The sequence below is a fragment of the Thalassophryne amazonica genome, chromosome 6 (assembly GCF_902500255.1).
Source record: "Thalassophryne amazonica chromosome 6, fThaAma1.1, whole genome shotgun sequence".
Lineage (NCBI taxonomy): Eukaryota > Metazoa > Chordata > Actinopteri > Batrachoidiformes > Batrachoididae > Thalassophryne > Thalassophryne amazonica.
In genome coordinates, this window is record NC_047108.1 from 44,510,897 (window position 1) to 44,533,513 (window position 22,617).

The 22,617-nt window shown below is 39.2% G+C and overlaps 1 protein-coding gene across 1 annotated transcript; it reads right to left on the reverse strand.

Moving 5' to 3' along the window:
* Window positions 1–794: 794 nt before the first annotated feature.
* Window positions 795–20,612, reverse strand: LOC117512136 (transcription factor GATA-5-like). The gene is made up of 7 exons (XM_034172115.1): window positions 20,179–20,612; window positions 19,052–19,729; window positions 16,050–16,219; window positions 11,734–11,862; window positions 11,381–11,465; window positions 1,559–1,680; window positions 795–1,364 (listed from the first exon to the last, which is right to left on the reverse strand). The coding sequence occupies exons 2-7, from the start codon at window positions 19,569–19,571 to the stop codon at window positions 1,245–1,247; spliced, it is 1,146 nt and encodes a 381-aa protein (XP_034028006.1). The 5' UTR covers window positions 19,572–19,729; window positions 20,179–20,612; the 3' UTR covers window positions 795–1,244.
* Window positions 20,613–22,617: the final 2,005 nt, after the last annotated feature.

Here is a 22,617-nt window from a genome sequence, read left to right on the forward strand (position 1 = left end):
ATCATCTCAAGAGAATTGTAACCAGGGTTACAAATAACATCGGCACCTCTGCCACTTTCAAAATTTAAATTGCGAAATATAAAATCAGTCAGCTGTTAATCAGTTTATTAACCTGATTAAATTTCAAAGAGCGTAAGAAAACAAAAGGAAACACAGGCATAAACAAGTAAAGTTCTTTAGAACGTATCCACAATAAAATTCCCTTATATTTTGACAAATACAGACAATAAAATTTAGATTATTATGTTTAGAATAATTTCAGCCCTTTGGTTTTGCCTTCATTTTTTTTTTAAAGAGCACTTAGTCATTGCACTTTCATTCATGTCAAATGTTAAAACAGTAAAATTGCTATGACCTTTTGATATGGCCTGTAAATCATAAGCACTGGTCCTGATTTTAAAATAAATCACACACCAGACAGTTTGCTTCTAAAGCTCCTTGTATCCAAGGCATCCTGTAAAACAAATGACCAACATAAAAGTGTGTGTTGTAGCTTTGAGGCCATTGTACAGGGGAACAGTGAGCAGTGGGCTATAAAAGCCTGGCTTTAGTGTCCGCCATGACTTTTAACTGTCCTTATCTGAACATAAATAATGTGTCTATAAAAGTTAATCATCTACACAATGGTAATGAAACGTGTCTAACAGGTATTTTCTCTCCATTTTCCTGTTTTCTTTCTGTAATGACAAGACATAGAATTTGTCTCCGGTCTTAAAACACACACACACACACCACACACAAACACACACCACACCACACACACCACACACACACACACACCACACACCACACACAAACAGACACCTACAAAAAGGATACGTTCTTACATTCACATGATTGTCTTTGCATTGAGTGTCTTTGCATTGAGAATTTGAGTGTTTCTCTGAGTAGGTAGTTGTTGTGGGTTTAGGAACTCCAGGATCAGGGTGTTTAGTTCTGTTTCTCTTCTTCACTCTGACTGAGCCATTGCAATGATGTGGGTGACTGATCCATTTTTAAAACTTTGTTAAAATGTCATGATCCAGACTGACACATTATATTAGTCTATAATGTCTTGTCCGCCTCACACCATCACACTGCCGCTTGTCTGCTTGTTGTTTGTCTAAAACCAAAGACATTTTCCAAACTTTGGATAAAGTCCTGCAATAATCTGGATCGACAGTTGCAGGATGGAGACGCATCTTCCACAGTGATGTTGTCTCTGCATGGGAGTCTTGCTGGTTGAGCAGCATTGGGGGCGCTGTTCATGCTTGAGATAGGGCACACCAGGAGTTTTGTGGAGCTATGGACGTTTGGGTAAAGGGATAATCTTCATATTTAATGTCCACGTGTCCTGATCCTGTGCTTTCTAACTGAGAAGCCGTCTGCAGAGATCAAAGACATTTAAAATTTTAATTGAAAAATCAATTTAAGACATCTGCATGAACTTGAACAATGCAGTGGTTTCTCTTAAATCACAAACTGTATACAAGCTGAGTATCAGCATGCATCATAAAAGATTTGTTTGTTGTAAACAGAGGATTTTTATTTATTTATTTATTTATTTATTTATTTTTACCGGAGCACCGGATGTGACTGTCTGTCCAGCATATGAAGGGGTCATGTTGGGTTCACTCTTAATGGTGGAGGCGTGTTCTGAGAGGGAGGGTGGGGAGCTGGTGTCAGAAGCAGTGATTCCTCCTAGAAAAAAACAAATAAATTGGATAGTCATATATGAGTCAATTGATTGAAAATAATTGTTACAATAATCCTTTGAGAAATATACTGTGCTCATAATAAACAGCCATTTACAATTTACAGTTTCTTGTTTTATGACATCAGCATTAAAATTAGGGACTTGTTGATCTTATAATAATATAATAATCATAATAATAATCTATATTATAATGGACAAGTGGTCTGTGTGTGCATGTGTGTGGCATGTGCATGATTTCGATCACAGAGAAACTGGGGAGAGATGACATTGGCATTTGGTGTGCTTGTCTTTTGGGTCAAGGATGAACACTGCAAAGTGGAAAGTTTATAGGACTATTTTTTTTTTGAGAAATTATCAATATTAGCTAATAACATTGAACAATGGATGTTGTGTTGCAATGCACCATGGGAGGTTGGGGTTTTGGGGGTGTTAAATGCTGTTATTGTGGTTCAAGTTAGTTTAACAGTGTTGTTAGTGTTATGGATTTATTGTGGTTTTGTTGTTCAATTGGTTTAGTCAGTTTAGTTGAGTCATGTTGCCGTTATCATCAGTGAAAAGTGTAATGCATTTGATGTCTTCCGCCACCATCTCTGTTTGTGGGTGTGTAAAAACAAAAGTACCTGCTTGCGGCAGAATGCAGAAAAGACAAAAAGCTCCACGTGTGCGTGTGTTTAACTTCGATCACAGACAAACTGGGGAGAGTTCACATTTGCCATTTGGTATGCTTATGTATTTTGGGTCAAAGATGAATGCTGCCAAAATAGAACATTGATAGGACTAATATTTTTGGAGAAACTATGGACATTAGCTAACAGCACTGAACAATGGATGTTGATAATTACATTCTGGACTCACACAGCATTCCAGCAGGGGTGGTAAGTCATCTATAATTAAAAGCGTGGGTGCATGCATGATTTATTTAGTAAGTTCAATGTAAACAATAAATTGTAAATACATTAAAGATACATGGATGTGCAAGAAAGTGAAAACACTTATTTCCATTATGGCCCATTTAAAAATCAAATGACAAAATAGAAGTAATAAATAAAATAAAAAATGATAATATGGATAATAATAGTGATAATAATAATAACAGTGTGTATATGATAACAAAAACCTAAACAATTTATAAAAAAATTAAGACAGTAAATTAACATTACAAAAATTACATAATTAACAGAAAATAAAAGGGTTGAGTTCCTCTTCTATAAACTGTTGAGGTCTAAGGTTCTGAAAACATTCTGCACTTGCATGCCATTCCAACTCAATATAAAACTTTGCATAATTTATTACCACACTTGAAAAATGTCAGCTACCTATTTTATAACACTACCCAATCTAGAGTTCATGGATCCCCATGGGCAACACGCCAGTAATAATAATAATAATAATAATAATAATAAATTCTCTCTGACCTCCAAGTGAAAATAAAGCTCCACCCATAGTATGATCTAAATTGAGAATTCAACACATTTATAGCCAATTTGCTTGAGACAGGTCAGAAAGGATATAACAAAAAGATGTGAAAGTCACTTATTATCTATTGGACTTCAATTCAGTCAGGCACTAAGACTATGCATGAGGGACACTGGTGAAGAAGCCACCAAGGCATTTTACAAAAACTTAATAAAATACAATCATCAGTGGCTGTGACTGCAGATACTATGCATACATACGATGTCTATTACACTCAACAAAAATATAAATGCAACACTTTTGGTTTTGCTCCCATTTTGTATGAGATGAACTCAAAGATCTAAAACTTTTTCCATACACAATATCACCATTTCCTCAAATATTGTTCACAAACCAGTCTAAATCTGTGATAGTCAGCACTTCTCCTTTGCTGAGATAATCCATCCCCCTCACAGGTGTGCCATATCAAGATGCTGATTAGACACCATGATTAGTGCACAGGTGTGCCTTAGACTGCCCACAATAAAAGGCCACTCTGAAAGGTGCAGTTTTGTTTTATTGGGGGGGGATACCAGTCAGTATCTGGTGTAACCACCATTTGCCTCATGCAGTGCAACACATCTCCTTCGCATAGAGTTGATCAGGTTGTCAATTGTGGCCTGTGGAATGTTGGTCCACTCCTCTTCAATGTCTGTGCAAAGTTGCTGGATATTGGCAGGAACTGGTACATGCTGTCGTAAACGCTGGTCCAGAGCATCCCAAACATGCTCAATGGGTGACATGTCCGGTGAGTATGCCGGCCATGCAAGAACTGGGACATTTTCAGCTTCCAAGAATTGTGTACAGATCCTTGCAACATGGGGCCGTGCATTATCCTGCTGCAACATGAGGTGATGTTCTTGGATGTATGGCACAACAATGGGCCTCAGGATCTCGTCACGGTATCTGTGCATTCAAATGCCATCAATAAAATGCACCTGTGTTCTTCGTCCATAACAGACGCCTGCCCATACCATAACCCCCACCACCACCATGGGCCACTCGATCCACAACATTGACATCAGAAAACTGCTCACCCACACGACCACACCGCTGTCTGCCATCTGCCCTGGACAGTGTGAACCGGGATTCATCTGTTAAGAGAACACCTCTCCAACGTGCCAAACGCCAGCGAATGTGAGCATTTGCCCACTCAAGTCGGTTACAACGACGAACTGGAGTCAGGTCGAGACCCCGATGAGGACGACGAGCATGCAGATGAGCTTCCCTGAGACAGTTTCTGACAGTTTGTGCAGAAATTCTTTGGTTATGCAAACCGATTGTTTCAGCAGCTGTCCGAGTGGCTGGTCTCAGATGATCTTGGAGGTGAACATGCTGGATGTGGAGATCCTGGGCTGGTGTGGTTACACGTGGTCTGCGGTTGTGAGGCTGGTTGGATGTACTGCCAAATTATCTGAAACGCCTTTGGAGATGGCTTATGGTAGAGAAATGAACATTCAATACACGAGCAACAGCTCTGGTTGACATTCCTGCTGTCAGCATGCCAATTGCACGCTCCCTCAAATCTTGTGACATCTGTGGCATTGTGCTGTGTGATAAAACTGCACCTTTCAGAGTGGCCTTTTATTGTGGGCAGTCTAAGGCACACCTGTGCACTAATCATGGTGTCTAATCAGCATCTTGATATGGCACACCTGTGAGGTGGGATGGATTATCTCAGCAAAGGAGAAGTGCTCACTATCACAGATTTAGACTGGTTTGTGAACAATACTTGAGGGAAATGGTGATATTGTGTATGTGGAAAAAGTTTTAGATCTTTGAGTTCATCTCATACAAAATGGGAGCAAAACCAAAAGTGTTGCGTTTATATTTTAGTGTAGATAAGAAACCGACACTTTTATTTATTTTTTTAACTATATGGATTTGAATGACGTGCGATTACACCAATCATGCTTGAACCCTTGTGCGCGTGCGTGAGTTTTTTCACGCGTGTCGGTGACGTCATTTCCCTGTGGGCAGGCCTTGAGTGAGATGTGGTTCAGCCCTCTCGGCTGAATTCCTTTATTTCACACGCTGCTCGAGACGGCGCGCGTTGCTTTATCAAATTTTTTTCTGGACCTGTGAGGAATATCCGAGTGGACACTAGTCGAGAAATTTAGCTGGTTTTCGGTGAAAAGTTTAACAGCTGATGAGAGATTATAGGGTATTTCTGTCGCTGTAAGGACTTCCCACGGAGCGGGACGTCGCGCAGCGCTTCCAGGCGCCGTCGTCGGCCTGTTTCGAGCTGTTTCGGCCTGTTTCGACCTGAAAACATCCTAATTTAAGGCTTAATTCACCCAGGACGTCGTGAGAGGACAGAGAAGATTCAGAAGAGGCCGGCATGAGGACTTTATGCGGACATTCCACTGTTTAAGGACATTTGTAATGAAAGACTGCGTGCAAATTCGCCGAGTCGTCACGAATCTGTGTACGCCGCGACAGGAAAAACACCTCCGTGTTGAAAGCCATTTGTAAATTTCATGCGGCTTTTGATGGCTTTCAACAAGTGAGTAACTGAGAAATTGTTTAACAGCTTGGGCATGTTCTAACTTGCCCGTTAAGGTTTCCAACGGAGATGTTTTTCCTGTCGCGGCCCCCCGCGGTCGGTCCGGCCCGACATGAGACTCTGCCCGCACGTTCTTTCATAACAAAATGTCGGTTAACAATGGAATGTCCGAATAACTCTCATGCTGACTTCTTCTGAAAGTTCTCTGTTCTCTGACGACTTACTGGGTCAACAGAGCCTGAAATGTGGAAGTTTTCAACTTGAAACGGCGAGACGCTGCCGCCTTCAAGCGCAGATTGCCGTCAGGCGCCGTGGGCCATCCTTAAAGCGACACTACCAGACCAAAATTTCTCATCAGCCGTTAAAATTTTTACCGAAAACCAGCTGAATTTATCGAATGGTGTCCACTCAGTTGTACCTTACAGTTTTTGAAAAAATTTTTATCAAACAAAGCAGCAGTCTCTGAGCCATTCCTAAGCAATGAAAAAAACGACGAGAGGGTGGGCGACTCCTCACTCAAAGACTGCCCACAGGCGAATGACGTAACCGACAGGCGTGAAAAAACTCTTGCATGCCCACGAGGGTTCAAGCATGTCTGATGTAATCACACGTGATTCAAATCCATATGGTTTTTGAAAAAAATAATAAGGTCGGATACTTTTCTAACAGACCTCGTACAGTAGCTTTTATATATTTTTTGCCAACCACAGCTTCATGATAGAGTAGAAGAGAAAAAGTCATTTTTAAATACGAATATCAAGGTAAGATTCTCCAATATTCCCATTGACAAACCCTAGCTGAGCCTGCTGTAGATAAATTTGTGAGAATGTTTTACTTTCTTATTTAATGATTTCACAAATTTTTGTGTTCATTCATTCATCACATTTTCTAAGCACTCTTATTCCAATTATGAGTCAAGGGGGATCTGGAGCCTATCCCAGCAGTCACTGGCTGAGAGGCGGGATACACCCTGCCGGTATCTCACAGGGGTACGCATATAGACAAAATCATCCACATGCTTACTCACACCTATGGTCAATTTAAAGTTTCCAGTCCATCTAACCTGGGTGGACTAGAACTGGGGAAACTGGAACACCATTTACAGAACCCACAAAAAGGCCTCAGACTGTACAACTCCTCACTTAAGGGTTGGAGGAGTAACAGAGAAGACAGAGGACAGGAAGGAGAGGAAACTGTAGTAACCAGTAAACCAGTATTGTTCAGTATGCCTGGTAGTTATATTTGTGTATTTATATTTATATTGCAAACTCTTGTTTTTTATACCTTTATGTTTTGATACTCTGCATGCTTCTTACCCTGTGGTGCTGCTAATACAAGGATCAATAAATTCTAGCTAATGTAATCTAATCGAATCTAAATCTAATCTAAACATTCTACACAGATAGGACTAGATTGAATTCATACCCAAGATATTCTCACTGTGAGGCAACGGTGCTAACCACTAAGTCATCATGTACTGGGATAATTGTAACATTAGCTTCATATTCAGACAGATTAAGATTCAGTTAGGTTTAAACATGTTATATATTTTATTTTTCCATTAGCTTCTATTAGCTTTTGTTCAGTTAGTTTTAGATTTGTTTATCTTTAAACTACCTTTATATTAAGTTGTTAGTTTCCAGTTTGCTTCATGATCAATTCATTTGTTTTCAGTTAGTTTTATTTTATTTGATGGCTGATAAAGTGGAGCATGGTGGTTGCCACACTTATCTAGCACCAAGAAGGTTATGCATTTGGTTCCATTAAAGTCGTTATTATTTCTGGGGAGAGATTGCATGTTATCAGTGTGGCTTTTAGGTTGGAAAGTCTGGTTTCCTCCCACCATCACATGTAAGTTAGGGAGTTCACTCTAAAATAACCATCCACCCAGTGTGAAAGGACATATACTATGTGGAGAATGGTGATGTGCAAAGGTGGTTTTCTTCATTTGAATATGGAATCCTAATGTGTGCCCTTTGATGTGATCTGATTTAATTGCACTAAATAACTACTACAAACACATGGCCAGCTGTGGCGCTGTTTCTTGCTGGAATGAGCCAAGTTACAACTCTGTGCACCTCGGCTGATTTCCTCAAGCAGTACCTGTCCACTTTAGGTGCTGGGTCCTTACATGCAGACACACCACTTAGCAAAAGTTTTACACAAGTCTTTTTTTTTTTTTTTTTTTTTTTTTTTACAGAGCTTGACGGGCCATTTTCAAACTGGAATGAAATCCTTCCACCAACATGAAATTTGGTGTCAAGTGGCATGAGCTGAACATGAGTCAGGCGAGTGGGAGTTCAAAACTCAAACAGGTTTAGCCAACACCCTATCAGACACCTCCCACCTAATTCACAAGGTGTGCCAAAGTACTACTTGGGAAAACAAACTCTTACCCCCACTTGTGAACAAGATCAAGTGGGGATAAGTGATTCTGCTTGGATGTTTGACCATCGGTCTGACTCTCCTCTCTATTGCTCTAGAACAGGCTTTCTCTGGAAGGCTGAGAAATGTGATTTCTGTATAAGTGGAACATGCTTTCTCATCCCTGTTTTTAAATATGAGAACCACCACACTAGTTTTCAAATTAAGAGGTACTGTCCAGAATTCCATGCAACATTGCACCACCATGACAGCAATAAACCATCCAGAGACTTCAGCATCTTAAGGTGAATCTTGTCCAATTCTGCACTCTAAGAAATAAAACGTTGAATTTAATTGATAAAGTTAAGGTAACTTTTTCCACATAACATTGTCAATTAAGTGCAAAACAATATTGTAGTTGAAATTAATTAAATCAAATGAAACATTGTTACTTAAATAACCCGTAAGTTGGAGAGGAAATGGCGTCTCACTAATTTAGAAGATCTTCACTTAGCCTGGAAAAAGAGTCTGTTGCTCTATAAAAAAGCCCACCGTAAAGCTAGGACAGCTTTCTACTCATCACTAATTGAAGAAAATAAGAACAACCCCAGGTTTCTTTTCAGCACTGTAGCCAGGCTGACAAAGAGTCAGAGCTCTATTGAGCTGAATATTCCATTAACTTTAACTAGTAATGACTTCATGACTTTCTTTGCTAACAAAATTTTAACTATTAGAGAAAAAATTACTCATAACCATCCCAAAGACGTATCGTTATCTTTGGCTGCTTTCAGTGATGCCGGTATTTGGTTAGACTCTTTCTCTCCGATTGTTCTGTCTGAGTTATTTTCATTAGTTACTTCATCCAAACCATCAACATGTTTATTAGACCCCATTCCTACCAGGCTGCTCAAGGAAGCCCTACCATTATTTAATGCTTCGATCTTAAATATGATCAATCTATCTTTGTTAGTTGGCTATGTACCACAGGCTTTTAAGGTGGCAGTAATTAAACCATTACTTAAAAAGCCATCACTTGACCCAGCTATCTTAGCTAATTATAGGCCAATCTCCAACCTTCCTTTTCTCTCAAAAATTCTTGAAAGGGTAGTTGTAAAACAGCTAACTGATCATCTGCAGAGGAATGGTCTATTTGAAGAGTTTCAGTCAGGTTTTAGAATTCATCATAGTACAGAAACAGCATTAGTGAAGGTTACAAATGATCTTCTTATGGCCTCGGACAGTGGACTCATCTCTGTGCTTGTTCTGTTAGACCTCAGTGCTGCTTTTGATACTGTTGACCATAAAATTTTATTACAGGGATTAGAGCATGCCATAGGTATTAAAGGCACTGCGCTGCGGTGGTTTGAATCATATTTGTCTAATAGATTACAATTTGTTGATGTAAATGGGGAATCTTCTTCACAGACTAAAGTTAATTATGGAGTTCCACAAGGTTCTGTGCTAGGACCAATTTTATTCACTTTATACATGCTTCTCTTAGGCAGTATTATTAGACGGTATTGCTTAAATTTTCATTGTTACGCAGATGATACCCAGCTTTATCTATCCATGAAGCCAGAGGACACACACCAATTAGCTAAACTGCAGGATTGTCTTACAGACATAAAGACATGGATGACCTCTAATTTCCTGCTTTTAAACTCAGATAAAACTGAAGTTATTGTACTTGGCCCCACAAATCTTAGAAACATGGTGTCTAACCAGATCCTTACTCTGGATGGCATTACCCTGACCTCTAGTAATACTGTGAGAAATCTTGGAGTCATTTTTGATCAGGATATGTCATTCAAAGCGCATATTAAACAAATATGTAGGACTGCTTTTTTGCATTTACGCAATATCTCTAAAATCAGAAAGGTCTTGTCTCAGAGTGATGCTGAAAAACTAATTCATGCATTTATTTCCTCTAGGCTGGACTATTGTAATTCATTATTATCAGGTTGTCTTAAAAGTTCCCTAAAAAGCCTTCAGTTAATTCAAAATGCTGCAGCTAGAGTGCTGACGGGGACTAGAAGGAGAGAGCATATCTCACCCATATTGGCCTCTCTTCATTGGCTTCCTGTTAATTCTAGAATAGAATTTTAAAATTCTTCTTCTTACTTATAAGGTTTGAATAATCAGGTCCCATCTTATCTTAGGGACCTCGTAGTACCATATCACCCCAATAGAGCGCTTCGCTCTCAGACTGCAGGCTTACTTGTAGTTCCTAGGGTTTGTAAGAGTAGAATGGGAGGCAGAGCCTTCAGCTTTCAGGCTCCTCTCCTGTGGAACCAGCTCCCAATTCAGATCAGGGAGACAGACACCCTCTCTACTTTTAAGATTAGGCTTAAAACTTTCCTTTTTGCTAAAGCTTATAGTTAGGGCTGGATCAGGTGACCCTGAACCATCCCTTAGTTATGCTGCTATAGACGTAGACTGCTGGGGGGTTCCCATGATGCACTGTTTCTTTCTCTTTTTGCTCTGTATGCACCACTCTGCATTTAATCATTAGTGATCGATCTCTGCTCCCCTCCACAGCATGTCTTTTTCCTGGTTCTCTCCCTCAGCCCCAACCAGTCCCAGCAGAAGACTGCCCCTCCCTGAGCCTGGTTCTGCTGGAGGTTTCTTCCTGTTAAAAGGGAGTTTTTCCTTCCCACTGTAGCCAAGTGCTTGCTCACAGGGGGTCGTTTTGACCGTTGGGGTTTTACATAATTATTGTATGGCCTTGCCTTACAGTATAAAGCGCCTTGGGGCAACTGTTTGTTGTGATTTGGTGCTATATAAAAAAATTGATTGATTGATTGACTTAAATCCATAAAATTGACAAAACGTTCCAAATTCCAAGAGTTGTGAACCATAATTAAGCGTTAGGCCACGAGGCTTATGTCCAGCAGTGCCCACCAAGCAGTGTACCAGACCCTTCTTTCCGTGCTTGTATGCCGTGGGTCCACATGTAGATTTGTATGTTGTTTGTATGGGCTGAGCCTGAACGAGCCCCATGGCTGTAGGCCCAGCCACCTGGTGCTCACCTGCTAGCTCTCCCTTCCCCTTTGGCCAGAACCTGTCTCGAGCAGGAGTCCTCAATTTATCTAATCCAGACGAGTTAACTTATGACAGGGTCATTTTTGATTCATACTTAGTCTGTCTCCTCAACTGGGACAAAAATGGGAAGACCTTCCAGGAGCTGATACTCCAGACAACACAGCTTCAAGGACGACTGGAGCTCACAAACCCCCTCCACTACATTAAGGTGTTGATTCACAAAAGGGCTATTTTACAGTAACCTTTAATTTGGCAAATGGTACAGTGCAATCTGTTTTATCTTTTATGTAACTCATCATCTTCTTTATCATCTTTACCTGTGGCTATTTTGATCTTAGGCATCTTGGGTTTGCGTTTCCTCGTCTGAATGCTCTCTTTCTTCATGGCTAGAGGTCTGGGCACCTGTAAAGAGTAAAAAGAAAAAAAAAAACACCCATTAGCTGAGTGTACCTCCCGGTTCCTGATACAGCACAGGCAGCGGTGTCATGACAACCCACACAGCTTTCCCTCCCACGCTGCTGCTCTGATAACAATGACCACAGTGCCCTTGGAGGTGCCGGAGCTCAGGGCAAACACAGAGCTGTTCCCTGCTGCAGCCCCAAGCCGCTTTGCATACAAGGACGTGAGAACTTTATGCACATGGCCACGTGTTGTGGCTGCTGGAACCTACCCCGTGCAGCTTCATGTACAGGCCACAGGCATTACACACAGGTTCTCCCTCTGCATTCCGTCTCCACAGTGTGGTGGTGCTGGTGTGGCAGTTCGTGCAGCACAATCCGGCCCGGCGGGAAGTCATCTGCTGCTGACACAACAGGAGAAGCAATGATTGAAGGATCAAAAATTACCCCAAGGTTCCTCACTTTGTCAGTGTGATGTATGACACACGAGCTGAGGCTGTGCGTTAACTGGTCAAATTGATGCCGATGTCTCACTGGACCAAGAACCATCATTTCAGTCTTATCAGAGTCTAAAAGTAGAAAGTTTCTAGACACCCAACTTCTCACTGCTGCAAGGCAATCTTCTAAGGATTTTATGTGAACGAGATTACCAGCAGTTATCGGCATGTATAACTGAGTATCATCTGCATAGCAGTGAAAGGTAATCCCAAAACGCCGCAATATGTTCCCAAGAGGTGCTATATAAAGGGATAAAAGCAGGGGGCCTAAGACAGACCCCCATGGAACCCCAAATTTCATGTCACTAAGGTTAGAGGTAGTGTTACTGTACAAAACAGTGAGAACGACTGGTCAAGTATGACGTCAGCCATGCAAGGGCACTCCCAGTAATGCCAAAATGATTTTCCAGCCTATCAAGTAGAATATGATGATCCACGGTATCAAACGCAGCACTGAGATTTAACAGCACCAGAACCGTAGTGGTGTCCAAATTCACTGTAAGCAGAAGATCATTCACCACTTTAGTGAGAGCTGTCTCTGTGGAATGATATTTTCTAAAAGCAGACTGCAGTGGCTCAAAGAGATTATTCTCAGTAAGATAGTCTACGAGCTGCCGTGACACCACTTTTTCCAGAATTTTAGAGAAAAATGATAGATTTGATATCTGCCGATAATTTGTCAATACACTAGGGTCAAGATTAGGTTTCTTAAGTAATGGTTTAATTACTGCAGATCTGAAACATTTAGGAACAGATCCAGAAGTTAAAGGAAGATTAATCATTTCTAGCACAGTCGGCCCAAGAGTGGGCCACAGGTCCTTAAACATTTTTGTTGATATAGGATCAAATAAATAGGATGTGCTTTTTGTTGACATTACGAGTTTTGTCAGCATGCCTAGTGAGATACTATCTTTGAATTATAGTTTAATTAACTGTGGCTTAACTGTTCCATGTCCACTATAATACAACGCATATGAGTATTTCTGTCCGTTACACACTGCAATGTGTCTATTATACAAAACACAGAAAGTCACGTTGCTCCGGAATGCATCGTCTATAAATGACCCGTCCAAGGGCAAGGCCACCGAAGGACAAATAAAAACAGCTCACTCGCAGAAAGAGTTTGTTGGGTAAGTCACAGCTGCTGTGTAGAGGTGAGTTCCTGGGAAACATACAGCCGTGAAACCTTGAAACTCCAACAAGGACATATTTACTCTAAATACACCCTGATCCCCCAAAAATATTTTCCTCTGTTTTGACCTGAATTATAGCACATCTTGCTATATATACAACCCCAATTCCAATGAAGTTTGGACATTGTGTAAAATGTTAATAAAAACAGAATACAATGATTTAAAAATCCTATTCAACCTATATTTAATTGAATACACCACAAAGACAAGATATTTAATGCTTAAACTGATCTATATTGTCATTTTTTATTATTAATGTATATTCATACATTCTCCATCTACAGTATACAGTGACTATTTTTACAATAAGCTGTTGTGTTATTTGTTGAGCCTATCTGCTTACAATATAGTTTATGTAGTAGTGGTTAATGTGTGTGATTGTTGAATATTTATGGTGGCTGAAAGAGGCCACAACACCTGCAAATTAAGAAAACACAAGGAAATACAGGAAACATTTGACAATTGAAAACAAAAAGTCACAATGCCAATTCAACTACATGTAGTTGCATCAAAAAATGTCTTGCAAATTAAAAAAAAGACCTGCAAAGACAGACAAAACATAACCTCATAATACATACAAGAATTGAATTTCATGGCTGCTGCAAATTAACACAGCTGCAAAAACACAGACATGTTGCAAAGCTTCACAGCAGAGTGAAGTACCAACGGCACAAAAAGACATTACTTCCCAGATGACTCTCACTGAGGTCTACTGTTGAATGCATTGCAAATAAAATATCAAAATAAAATTTGCTCAATAACTAATGAAGACATTATCTGAAACATTTATGATTAGTCTGGCATCATTCCATTTTGGGGCAAAGCCATAATAAAAGCTTGAATCCAACATGAAGTTTTAAATTGCTGGGCTAGGGATGTTAAAGCAATACATTTAAAGAAAACCTCAGTTTGTGTGTGTCTTGTAGGTACAATATTTAAAATTTTGGAGAACATCCAGATTAATTTTCACATGCATTAGAAAATAGGCTGTTTTATTTTGCTCACACGCGCATGCGCAAATTGATTTTTTTTCGCGGTCAACTTCCGGGAGGTCTAGAATTACCATTTCTTGCGGCGATCTTCAACCGAGCAGACGTATTTTGAAACACACACTTTTGATTCAGAAAATTTGAAGCGGGACTATATTTGTGATCGATTTTTTTTTATTACCATTTCTTGCGGCGATCTTCAATATGGAGGAGGAATCACTTGTTTCTGAGCCTCAAAATGAATGTCAGGAAAACGCACACCCCAAAGAAAAGTGAAACCAGCGATTTTCAACATTCAGGAAAAAAATGTCCCAACTGATAGTCTTCCTACAGACTGGGAAGTACTCCAGTGATACAGACAAAAAGGACCATCGCAACATCAGGAACCAGTCCAAGAAGCATGTTTGGGATGAGGGACAGTAAGTACATATCTTTTTGTTTACTTCTTGTGGAATGGTACAATACACGAACTGTAATCCACCCGTATGATAGTATTTACCACCGACAATTGAACAACCAAGCTGTTATTAATTTGCCAATAAAATCCCATACTATGCTGCCCTGGTAAGTTCAGACTGGTATATATAGTCTAAGCTGGTAAATTCAGACTTGCAGGCTGGAAATTTCAGAATAGCTAGGTAACTAGTAACCAGAATTATAATGGTTAAATCAATAAGCATCAATATAAAGTGACAGGGTTTACTTGTGGTTCCAATTAAAAAAAAAAATTATATATTTGCTTGGCAAATTTGGACCAGGGTCAGTAACACACAAGTCTCAATATACCAAGATGGTAAAATCAGACTGGTGGTAAATTCAGATTGTGGCTGCTACAGTCTCATTTTACCTGGTAAATTCAGACTGGTGGTAATCTCAGACCGTGACAACGGGATGGAAGCCTCCCCTGATGGCTCCCTTGACGACTCTCCTGATGACGTGAATGACTCATTAGAGCTATTGTTTAGTCACTAGCCTATAGCAGTCGGCCTCTCGGTAGGAGGGGTCTGGTTAGGTTAAAAAACTCCAGCTTTTGTTGGCTTCTGGTTTATTCTTCTCTACAAGAGTCAAGACAGAAGTCAGACTACCAGAGCAAGAATTTTAGCTGAGGAAGCTTCTGTGATTTGAAGCGAAACGTCCTCACATCAAGCAACCCAGTCCAGGCGAAGATTCAAGCTTCTCTACTGTGGAAACCACCTGGACAACTGAGAGCCCACACAGAAACATTAATCTATGGGTTTTTGACGGGGGTCCTTTTTGTGATGGGGGCACAAAGTCATTTTGTGACAGGGGGTCTGGGGGGTTATGGTTAAGGTTAGGGGAGGGCAGACACTTACACTATGGTAATGGAATATAGGAAAACAAACAAAAAAATGTGTCACAAAAATCTGACGCTTTTCGTGACAGTGGCACGAAAAAAAAACGTGAAACTGGGCTGAGCGACAGTTAATCACCATCATGTCGAGTTGTGGATCTTGGAATTATTGAAGCTTACGAAACCATGTGAAGTGACAAACAGCACTGGACAGCAACTCAGTGTTTGGAAAATATTGTGAGGAAGGTACCCCCCCCCCCCCCCACACACACACACACAATTCACCGGATCAACATATAATTTTTTACAGACATTTGTCTAAAGACAGTCTGAACTGGAATATGCTGTGGTGCTGCTAGAAAAGGGAACACAAACATTTTAAAAGACTACATTGCACAATAACATTTAAAACACTGGTTGTAGTGTGTAGTTTTACATGTGCCCTGCTACTTAAAATTTTGACATTTAATAAGATGTAGGAAAAATAATTAAAAAAAAGTCACATTGACTCAACATGTGTGATCTTTGTTTCAGTGTGAGATAGGCCATTGCCATTTGGGTACAAAAGACATTTTCTTTTCTTTTTTTTTGTCTTACCAGGCGTTTCTGTGGTTTAATGAGTGGTCTGTTTATGCCGTTCATCTTGTGGTACAGGCCGCAGGCGTTGCAAAGGTAGTGCCCTGTTCCGTCTCGACGCCACAGCGGCGTGGAGACGGAGCCACAGTTGACACACTCCCTGCCCTCAGTCGGCAAGTCATCCATCAGTTCTGAGCAGAGAAGACAAACTTTTTAAAGCATAATCCACCAGACAACTTTTGACTTACACAAGATTCAGCTCATACATTCAATGTGATTTATTATAATATCATACTATATTGAAGTTTGAACTGTATTGATGTTTTAATCAACTTTTCAGGTGGTGAAATTCATCATATTTTCCAGTGACATCCCTCTGAAACCATTCTGTCACATATTTATGCCGCTTTAGTGCTCTGTGGCATTTTGATGACATCATCACTGTATTCCGGTCCTTTTATGTAAGTGTGTTCATTAATTCTCGTCATCTAGTTTAGTTTGTGGTAAGTTGTTTGCTTCTTTGAAATGTTTTTTGCAAAGGAACACATATACTAGTATTACTAATGCTTCTTTTTAAAGTTTCCTGGACAAACTTTTAAAAGTGTAAACATATGGCCATTGTGTGATAAATAAGCAGGGGAGGAATTTGAAACCTCCTGATGAAGAGAGATCAAACCCCTGAATGAATCAGACAGACTGATGGAGGGATGTGTTTGGGGAGGGGCCGTCTGTTATCTGCCTCAAAGATCCCACCATCCATCACAGCCTGACACACGACAGACTCCTGGCATTAATTGCCAAAATTCCTCATCTTTCAATTCAGACAGGGCCAAAAATAAATAAATAAATAAATAAATAAATATGCCCTCCCCCCAATTAGACAGTATAATAATAAACATAATAATAATAACAACAATAACAATAATAATATCAGAAAAAAAGATTATACAAATTGTTTTGAGGAAAAATAAAATATTACAGGTTTCTATATACCTTCAAAAACACTTAAAACTCAGAGTAATGCTATTTTCTTCAAAGAAATGTCAGCAAATGTTGTAATTGCTGTTACATTTGTGAAAAATGACTCTCTGTGCTCCCTGGACTGATTTTCTTATCAGTCTCCAAAGTGACAGACAACAGAACGACGTAAAAGCAACTTTTATGTTTGCTCCTGATTGTGCACAAACATCCTGCAGACATACCTGAAAATGAAGTCACTGTTTTTTTTTATGTTTGTTTGTTTGTTTTCACTCAGTTTATGTCAGTCTGCTGTTTGTTTCATGTCATCATCCCATCTTAAATGTGATGTCATCATTGTTCTCGTGATTTAATTATCATAAACCACTGACATGCTTTCTGTTATTTTTGTGACCTAACAGATTTTCAAAATAATGTTGTTTTTTTTTTGTAAACTGTAATTATACACTATTTTATGTTTTGGAATGTTTTTGTTGTCTGTCTTGATGACAACAGTTTTTAGAAATATTTTTTTTTTTTAACTACTAATGAAAGTTACTTAATTATGTAACAATTAGGAGTAAACTGATTACTGATTAACACACCTCTTCCACCTCTATACCACTATTACAAAAACATTGCACAGCTTTAAAAATGTAAAATAAAATATTCACAAAGTGTTTATTATATATCCCTCTTACAATCTGTGTGTATACACAGCTGGAATATCAAAGAAAATTGAATGAGAAAAACAGAAACTGAAGTGTGGCCTCACCACTTTGAAGCTCATCAGAAGAACTGTTCATAAATTACCTAATTTAATACGACATATTTGACATTTATATGTTATTATTAACAATCAACTAACAAATAATAAACATTTTTCAGACATTGATGTGTATTTATACTACTGTTTGGAAACAACGCCATAAAACTATACTTCTCTTCAGCAGAAAAAAAACATTAAATGCATTATTATTATTATTATTATTATTATTATTATTATTTACGTTGTTTATGCCATCAGACTGTTTTATAAATACACTCATCTTCAAGGCCTACCCAAGATGAGGCGGGGGGGGGGGGGGGGGCAGTAATTGTTATTACAAATAAATAAATAATAATAATTACATTTATTTTCATAAACTTCCCTTAAAATTCATATTAAACACTGGAATGGCTCTAACTGTTTTAAGTGGAATATTTATTAGCAATTTAAAAGAAAAAAAAAAGAAAAAAACGAGCTTTTCCATAATTAATTTGTTAGTGTGTCAAAACTGTGTTTTTAGGTCAAATCCACAAACTGTCTTGGAGCAGCCGCCGTGTCTCTGTGTTTTGGTGTGTTGATGGACTTCACACGGCTGTGTTGCTCAGTGACTTAATAAAGGCTTCTGTCTGTCTGATCACGTGACCTCAGCTCTGATTGTCGCCGCAGTGTCTCGTGTCTCAGTGCGGACTGAAGTCAAAGCCCCGCGCCGCGGATGGACCATTAAATTTACATTTTAATTGAATGCTTTTTGTTTGTTACTTATTGTGAAGAATGTGTATTGTAGAAATCAAATTGTTTGACACTTTTGATTAAATCTCCGGAGCTGTTAAGCCGTAAGACTATTTTTAAGGCCGTTATACGAAGTCAGAACCTTTAAGAGTGGCATATTTATTTTTTAAAATCGTGGAGCATTTTTACTGACATTGTGAGAGTGACGAAATCAAATCAAATCATAATTAACAAATATATTATTCAGTTCTACAAAAGAATTGCCAAAACGTGATTGATACGTATGAGTCATTTAACACGGTTAAAATAAACTAATGTTAATATATTCGACATTTTACTTTTATTGTGAGAGTGACAAAATGAAATAAAGTCATAATCATAAAACATATTTAATTTCTACAAAATAATTGTCAAGCATTGATTGAAGTGTTTTGAATCATTTAACGCTGTTAAAATAAACCACTCTTAATGTATTATTTATTTATTTGTTTTGTAGGTGGGGACAGTTGATTTGCATATATTGTCTAACTTGATTATATTTGTGGCTGAGTTTTGGATCTATACATACCCAGACTGGACCTGCGTCCAGGCAGACCTCCTTGTCGTCCCTGCAGCGTGATCACTCCGCTCTCGAACGGTCCCGGCGTCCACGAGGACGTGGCCATGTCCGGGCTCATGTACGCGTACGGGCTGGAATAGGATCCCCCGACCGAGCGCACCAGAGCGCCTCCATACTGATCCGCACGAGATCCGTTTCCGAGGACCAGCGGGCTCTGATAGGTCGCGTCCCGACCGGTGTTGGTGCTGACCGGCGGGCTGTGCGAGTAGGAGAAGCCGGGCGGGGGATGAGGACTGCCGGGCGTGAAGGAGGAGCCGTCGGCGCCGTTCTGAGGCCAGCCGTGGTGCGCGCTGAGGCCGTGGGACTGATGGGGAGAGTCGCAGGTCTGCAGGTAGGGCAGCGTGGGCAGCATGGCTGGGACCCTGCTGGTGGGGACGTAAACTGGAGAGCTGGCGGACGGGTGGATGTAATTCCCCGTGTCGTGCGCGTAGGGTGACTGATTGGAGGACAGAGCCAGGCTTTGGTACATTTTAAAAAACGGATTCACGTCCCGTTTATATGAAAATATTGACCAAAAATATTTATGAGGCTGTCAGTGCTGCGGTATCGTCCACGCGTAACAGGGACGTCCACGAAGAAAACCTGTCTTTTGGGGCAGATTGCGCAAAAAATGTGGAGGCTCCTGTCCTGTGAAAGAAATAAAACACAAAATAATGACACAGTGTAGATATGAGACCATATTGAATGTCAAACTGTCGCGAACATATTCGCGTTTTTACGCGCATGCAGGTCTCACTGCGTGCGTAAAATCCACAAATCAAATGACTTCAGTGAGCACAGAAAACAGTTCATTAATCGATCATCACTCATATTTTACGCGTCATTGTGATCAAAGTGGATTAAAACGACATTTATGATTGGCGGCGCGTTTATCAGCGACCCCCAGATATCCGGCGGAACCGCACCGCCTCTAAAAACCAGAACGGAACCTCAATCAAAGCGCAGATAGCGAGCTCCGGTCCATATCTGCTGTGCACATATTTTCTACCAATAATCAGTCGAATCACATAAAACGGCGATAATAGTCGCAAAGGAGGAACAGTTTCTTTCCAAAGGCTCTCAGAGAGTTATCTCACCAGATAAGGACGGTCGGGTGATAAAGCGCTCCGGTCCTCCGTACAGGAGCGCAGTGCGCAAACTTCTTCAGTGCGCACAGAAAGTAAGACGAGAGAGGCGGGTGGGGAGAATCTCCAAAATGTGCGTAAAAGTTTACCGTGTTTACGTGCGTGTGTGTTTTCTTTTTTTCCTTCTGCCGCTCTATCTGGAGACAGTTTCTGCCGCTGATAATCGCTGATATGCGCCGATCCGAGGCTCTACTGCAAAATTTGTACAGGACGCAGACACGTGACGCAGCCCAGCGCCGAGGTAGGCCAAGGTGGAGGGAGTGGGAGGGAGAAGAGGGCCCGTGGGTGCAGGAGAGGGTGGAGGAGGCCCACGCACAGGGGCGAGCGTGTTTTAATAGCACCTGTAAACGCACCTATATAAAATAATATTTAGAAAAGATTTTTTTTTTCTACAGGACTAAACATTCTCACAGGATTCCTCAACACGTAGGTACTTACACGTTCGTTATATTTAGAATTTTTTTAGCACATACACACACACACACACACACACACACACACACGTGTGTGTGTGTGTGTGTGTGTGTGTGTGTGTATATATATATATATATATATATATATACATATATATATATATATATATATATATATACATATATATATATATATGTGTATATATATATATATATGTGTGTGTATATATATATATATATATATATATGTATATATATATATATATATATATATATATATATATATATATATATATATATATATATATATATATATATATATATATATATATATATATATATATATATATACACACACACACTTACATATCGTACGGGAGTTTAAACTTGACGTACATTTTTTTAATTTTATTTTACCTGACTTCCGGAGGTTCTTCCTAATAAGTATTAAATGTTTCGGCACTTTTCCAATATAAACTATTTATTATACGCGACAGCGACAGCCGCGACCTTTCAAATCGCCTCTAATGAGGATTATTTATCTCTTAATCATAATAATGCCATTGAAGTGATTTTAAATCTAATGTTCTTGCAAGTGTTAAATTCTGTATCACTTTAATGTATTGAGGTGTGCTTTTATTATACTTTGTATATACGTATTTATACACACAATAAAATGAATTGTGAATTATTTGAAATAATGAGAATTATTTAATTCATTAATTGACATAAATTAATGAGGATTTATTGGAAATACTCCTCATTAGATGCGTTTTGATTTTACGCGTTGCATTAAAAGACTTGAGGTATTTATGGCGAGATAAATGTGAAAGGTGTCTTTTTGGGGGTGGGGGTGAAACCGGACCTGATAAGAATTACGAGCGTTAATAAACAGGATTTTAACGCTGAAACCTGTGGAAATACATTAAGGAAATATTAAGGACAGTAATTAAAACCATTAAAGCAAATAAAACGAAATAAAATAGATTAATTTAGGGCCCCAAGTTTACATAAAATATAAAATACAGGAATGTACGGCAAAAATGTAAACAAATAATTCTTAGTATTTCTAATTTAGTATTTTTCACATTTGAAATTTTAAGGGTTATCATCTGCAAACGAGAAAACCTAAAAATAGTATATCAACGCAACTGCTTATTTCATTTACTTTGGCATTAATTTGTATATATAATAAAGTCAACCTGAAGGCAAAAACAAGTCATTCTATTATTTTATGACGGCATCGCACGGACCTGTGCTCTGTCTTTAACGGATTAAGATGAAACCCTTAATTGTTGAATGGTTTTGTTTCTGTGTCAGACTAATGACATTAGTGACTTAATCCACATCCGTCGTCGGTGACGATCAGGAGCCCGTATGTCTGTCTGTCTGTCTGTCTGTCTGTCTGTCTGTCTGCTTCCCGTTTGGACACTTTAAAGTCGATTTGTGAAAATCTGCTTCACACGTTTTTATCATGTTCGTACGAGCACCACAAATGAAACTTTCAGCAGTGTTCCGAGTCGAAATCACGATAAAGTCCTGCGTGATTTTATACCTTATAAACGACATTATTGTTTGTTATACGCGAGTAACTAAATTCTTATTAGCCACAGGAAACACTGCGTCACATTAGAAAAAAAAAAAATCTAATATAATAGATGCGTTCAAAATGATTAAAAGAAACTCACTATGTTATACTGGAGGAATTTAGAGTAAACATAATCCGAATTGTTTTAATGTTAACTTGCTTTTTTCCAGTCTGCTTTTTTTCTTTTTCTTTTTTTTTTTCTTTTTTTTTTTTTTTTTTTTTGGAGGTCACTGTGTTTCTGCTACTCTTATCATTATTACTGGAGCTACTAATAATAATCTAAATGTACCTGAAATCATCAACATGCTATTGTAACTTTGCAGTACATTATGATTTTGGCCATTCTCAAGCGTTGGATACTTTAAACTGTATTTTCAAAAGTTTATGTGT

Bases quoted from the DNA above. Each gene is read 5' to 3' on its own strand.
- LOC117512136 (XM_034172115.1), bottom strand. From the start codon at position 19,571: ATGTACCAAAGCCTGGCTCTGTCCTCCAATCAGTCACCCTACGCGCAC. The intron at 16,220-19,051 runs GTATGTATAGAT...TTCTCTGCTCAG, and splicing joins TGGACGCAGGTCCAGTCTGG to AACTGATGGATGACTTGCCG. The intron at 11,863-16,049 runs GTAAGACAAAAA...TTGTGTCAGCAG, and splicing joins TTAAACCACAGAAACGCCTG to CAGATGACTTCCCGCCGGGC.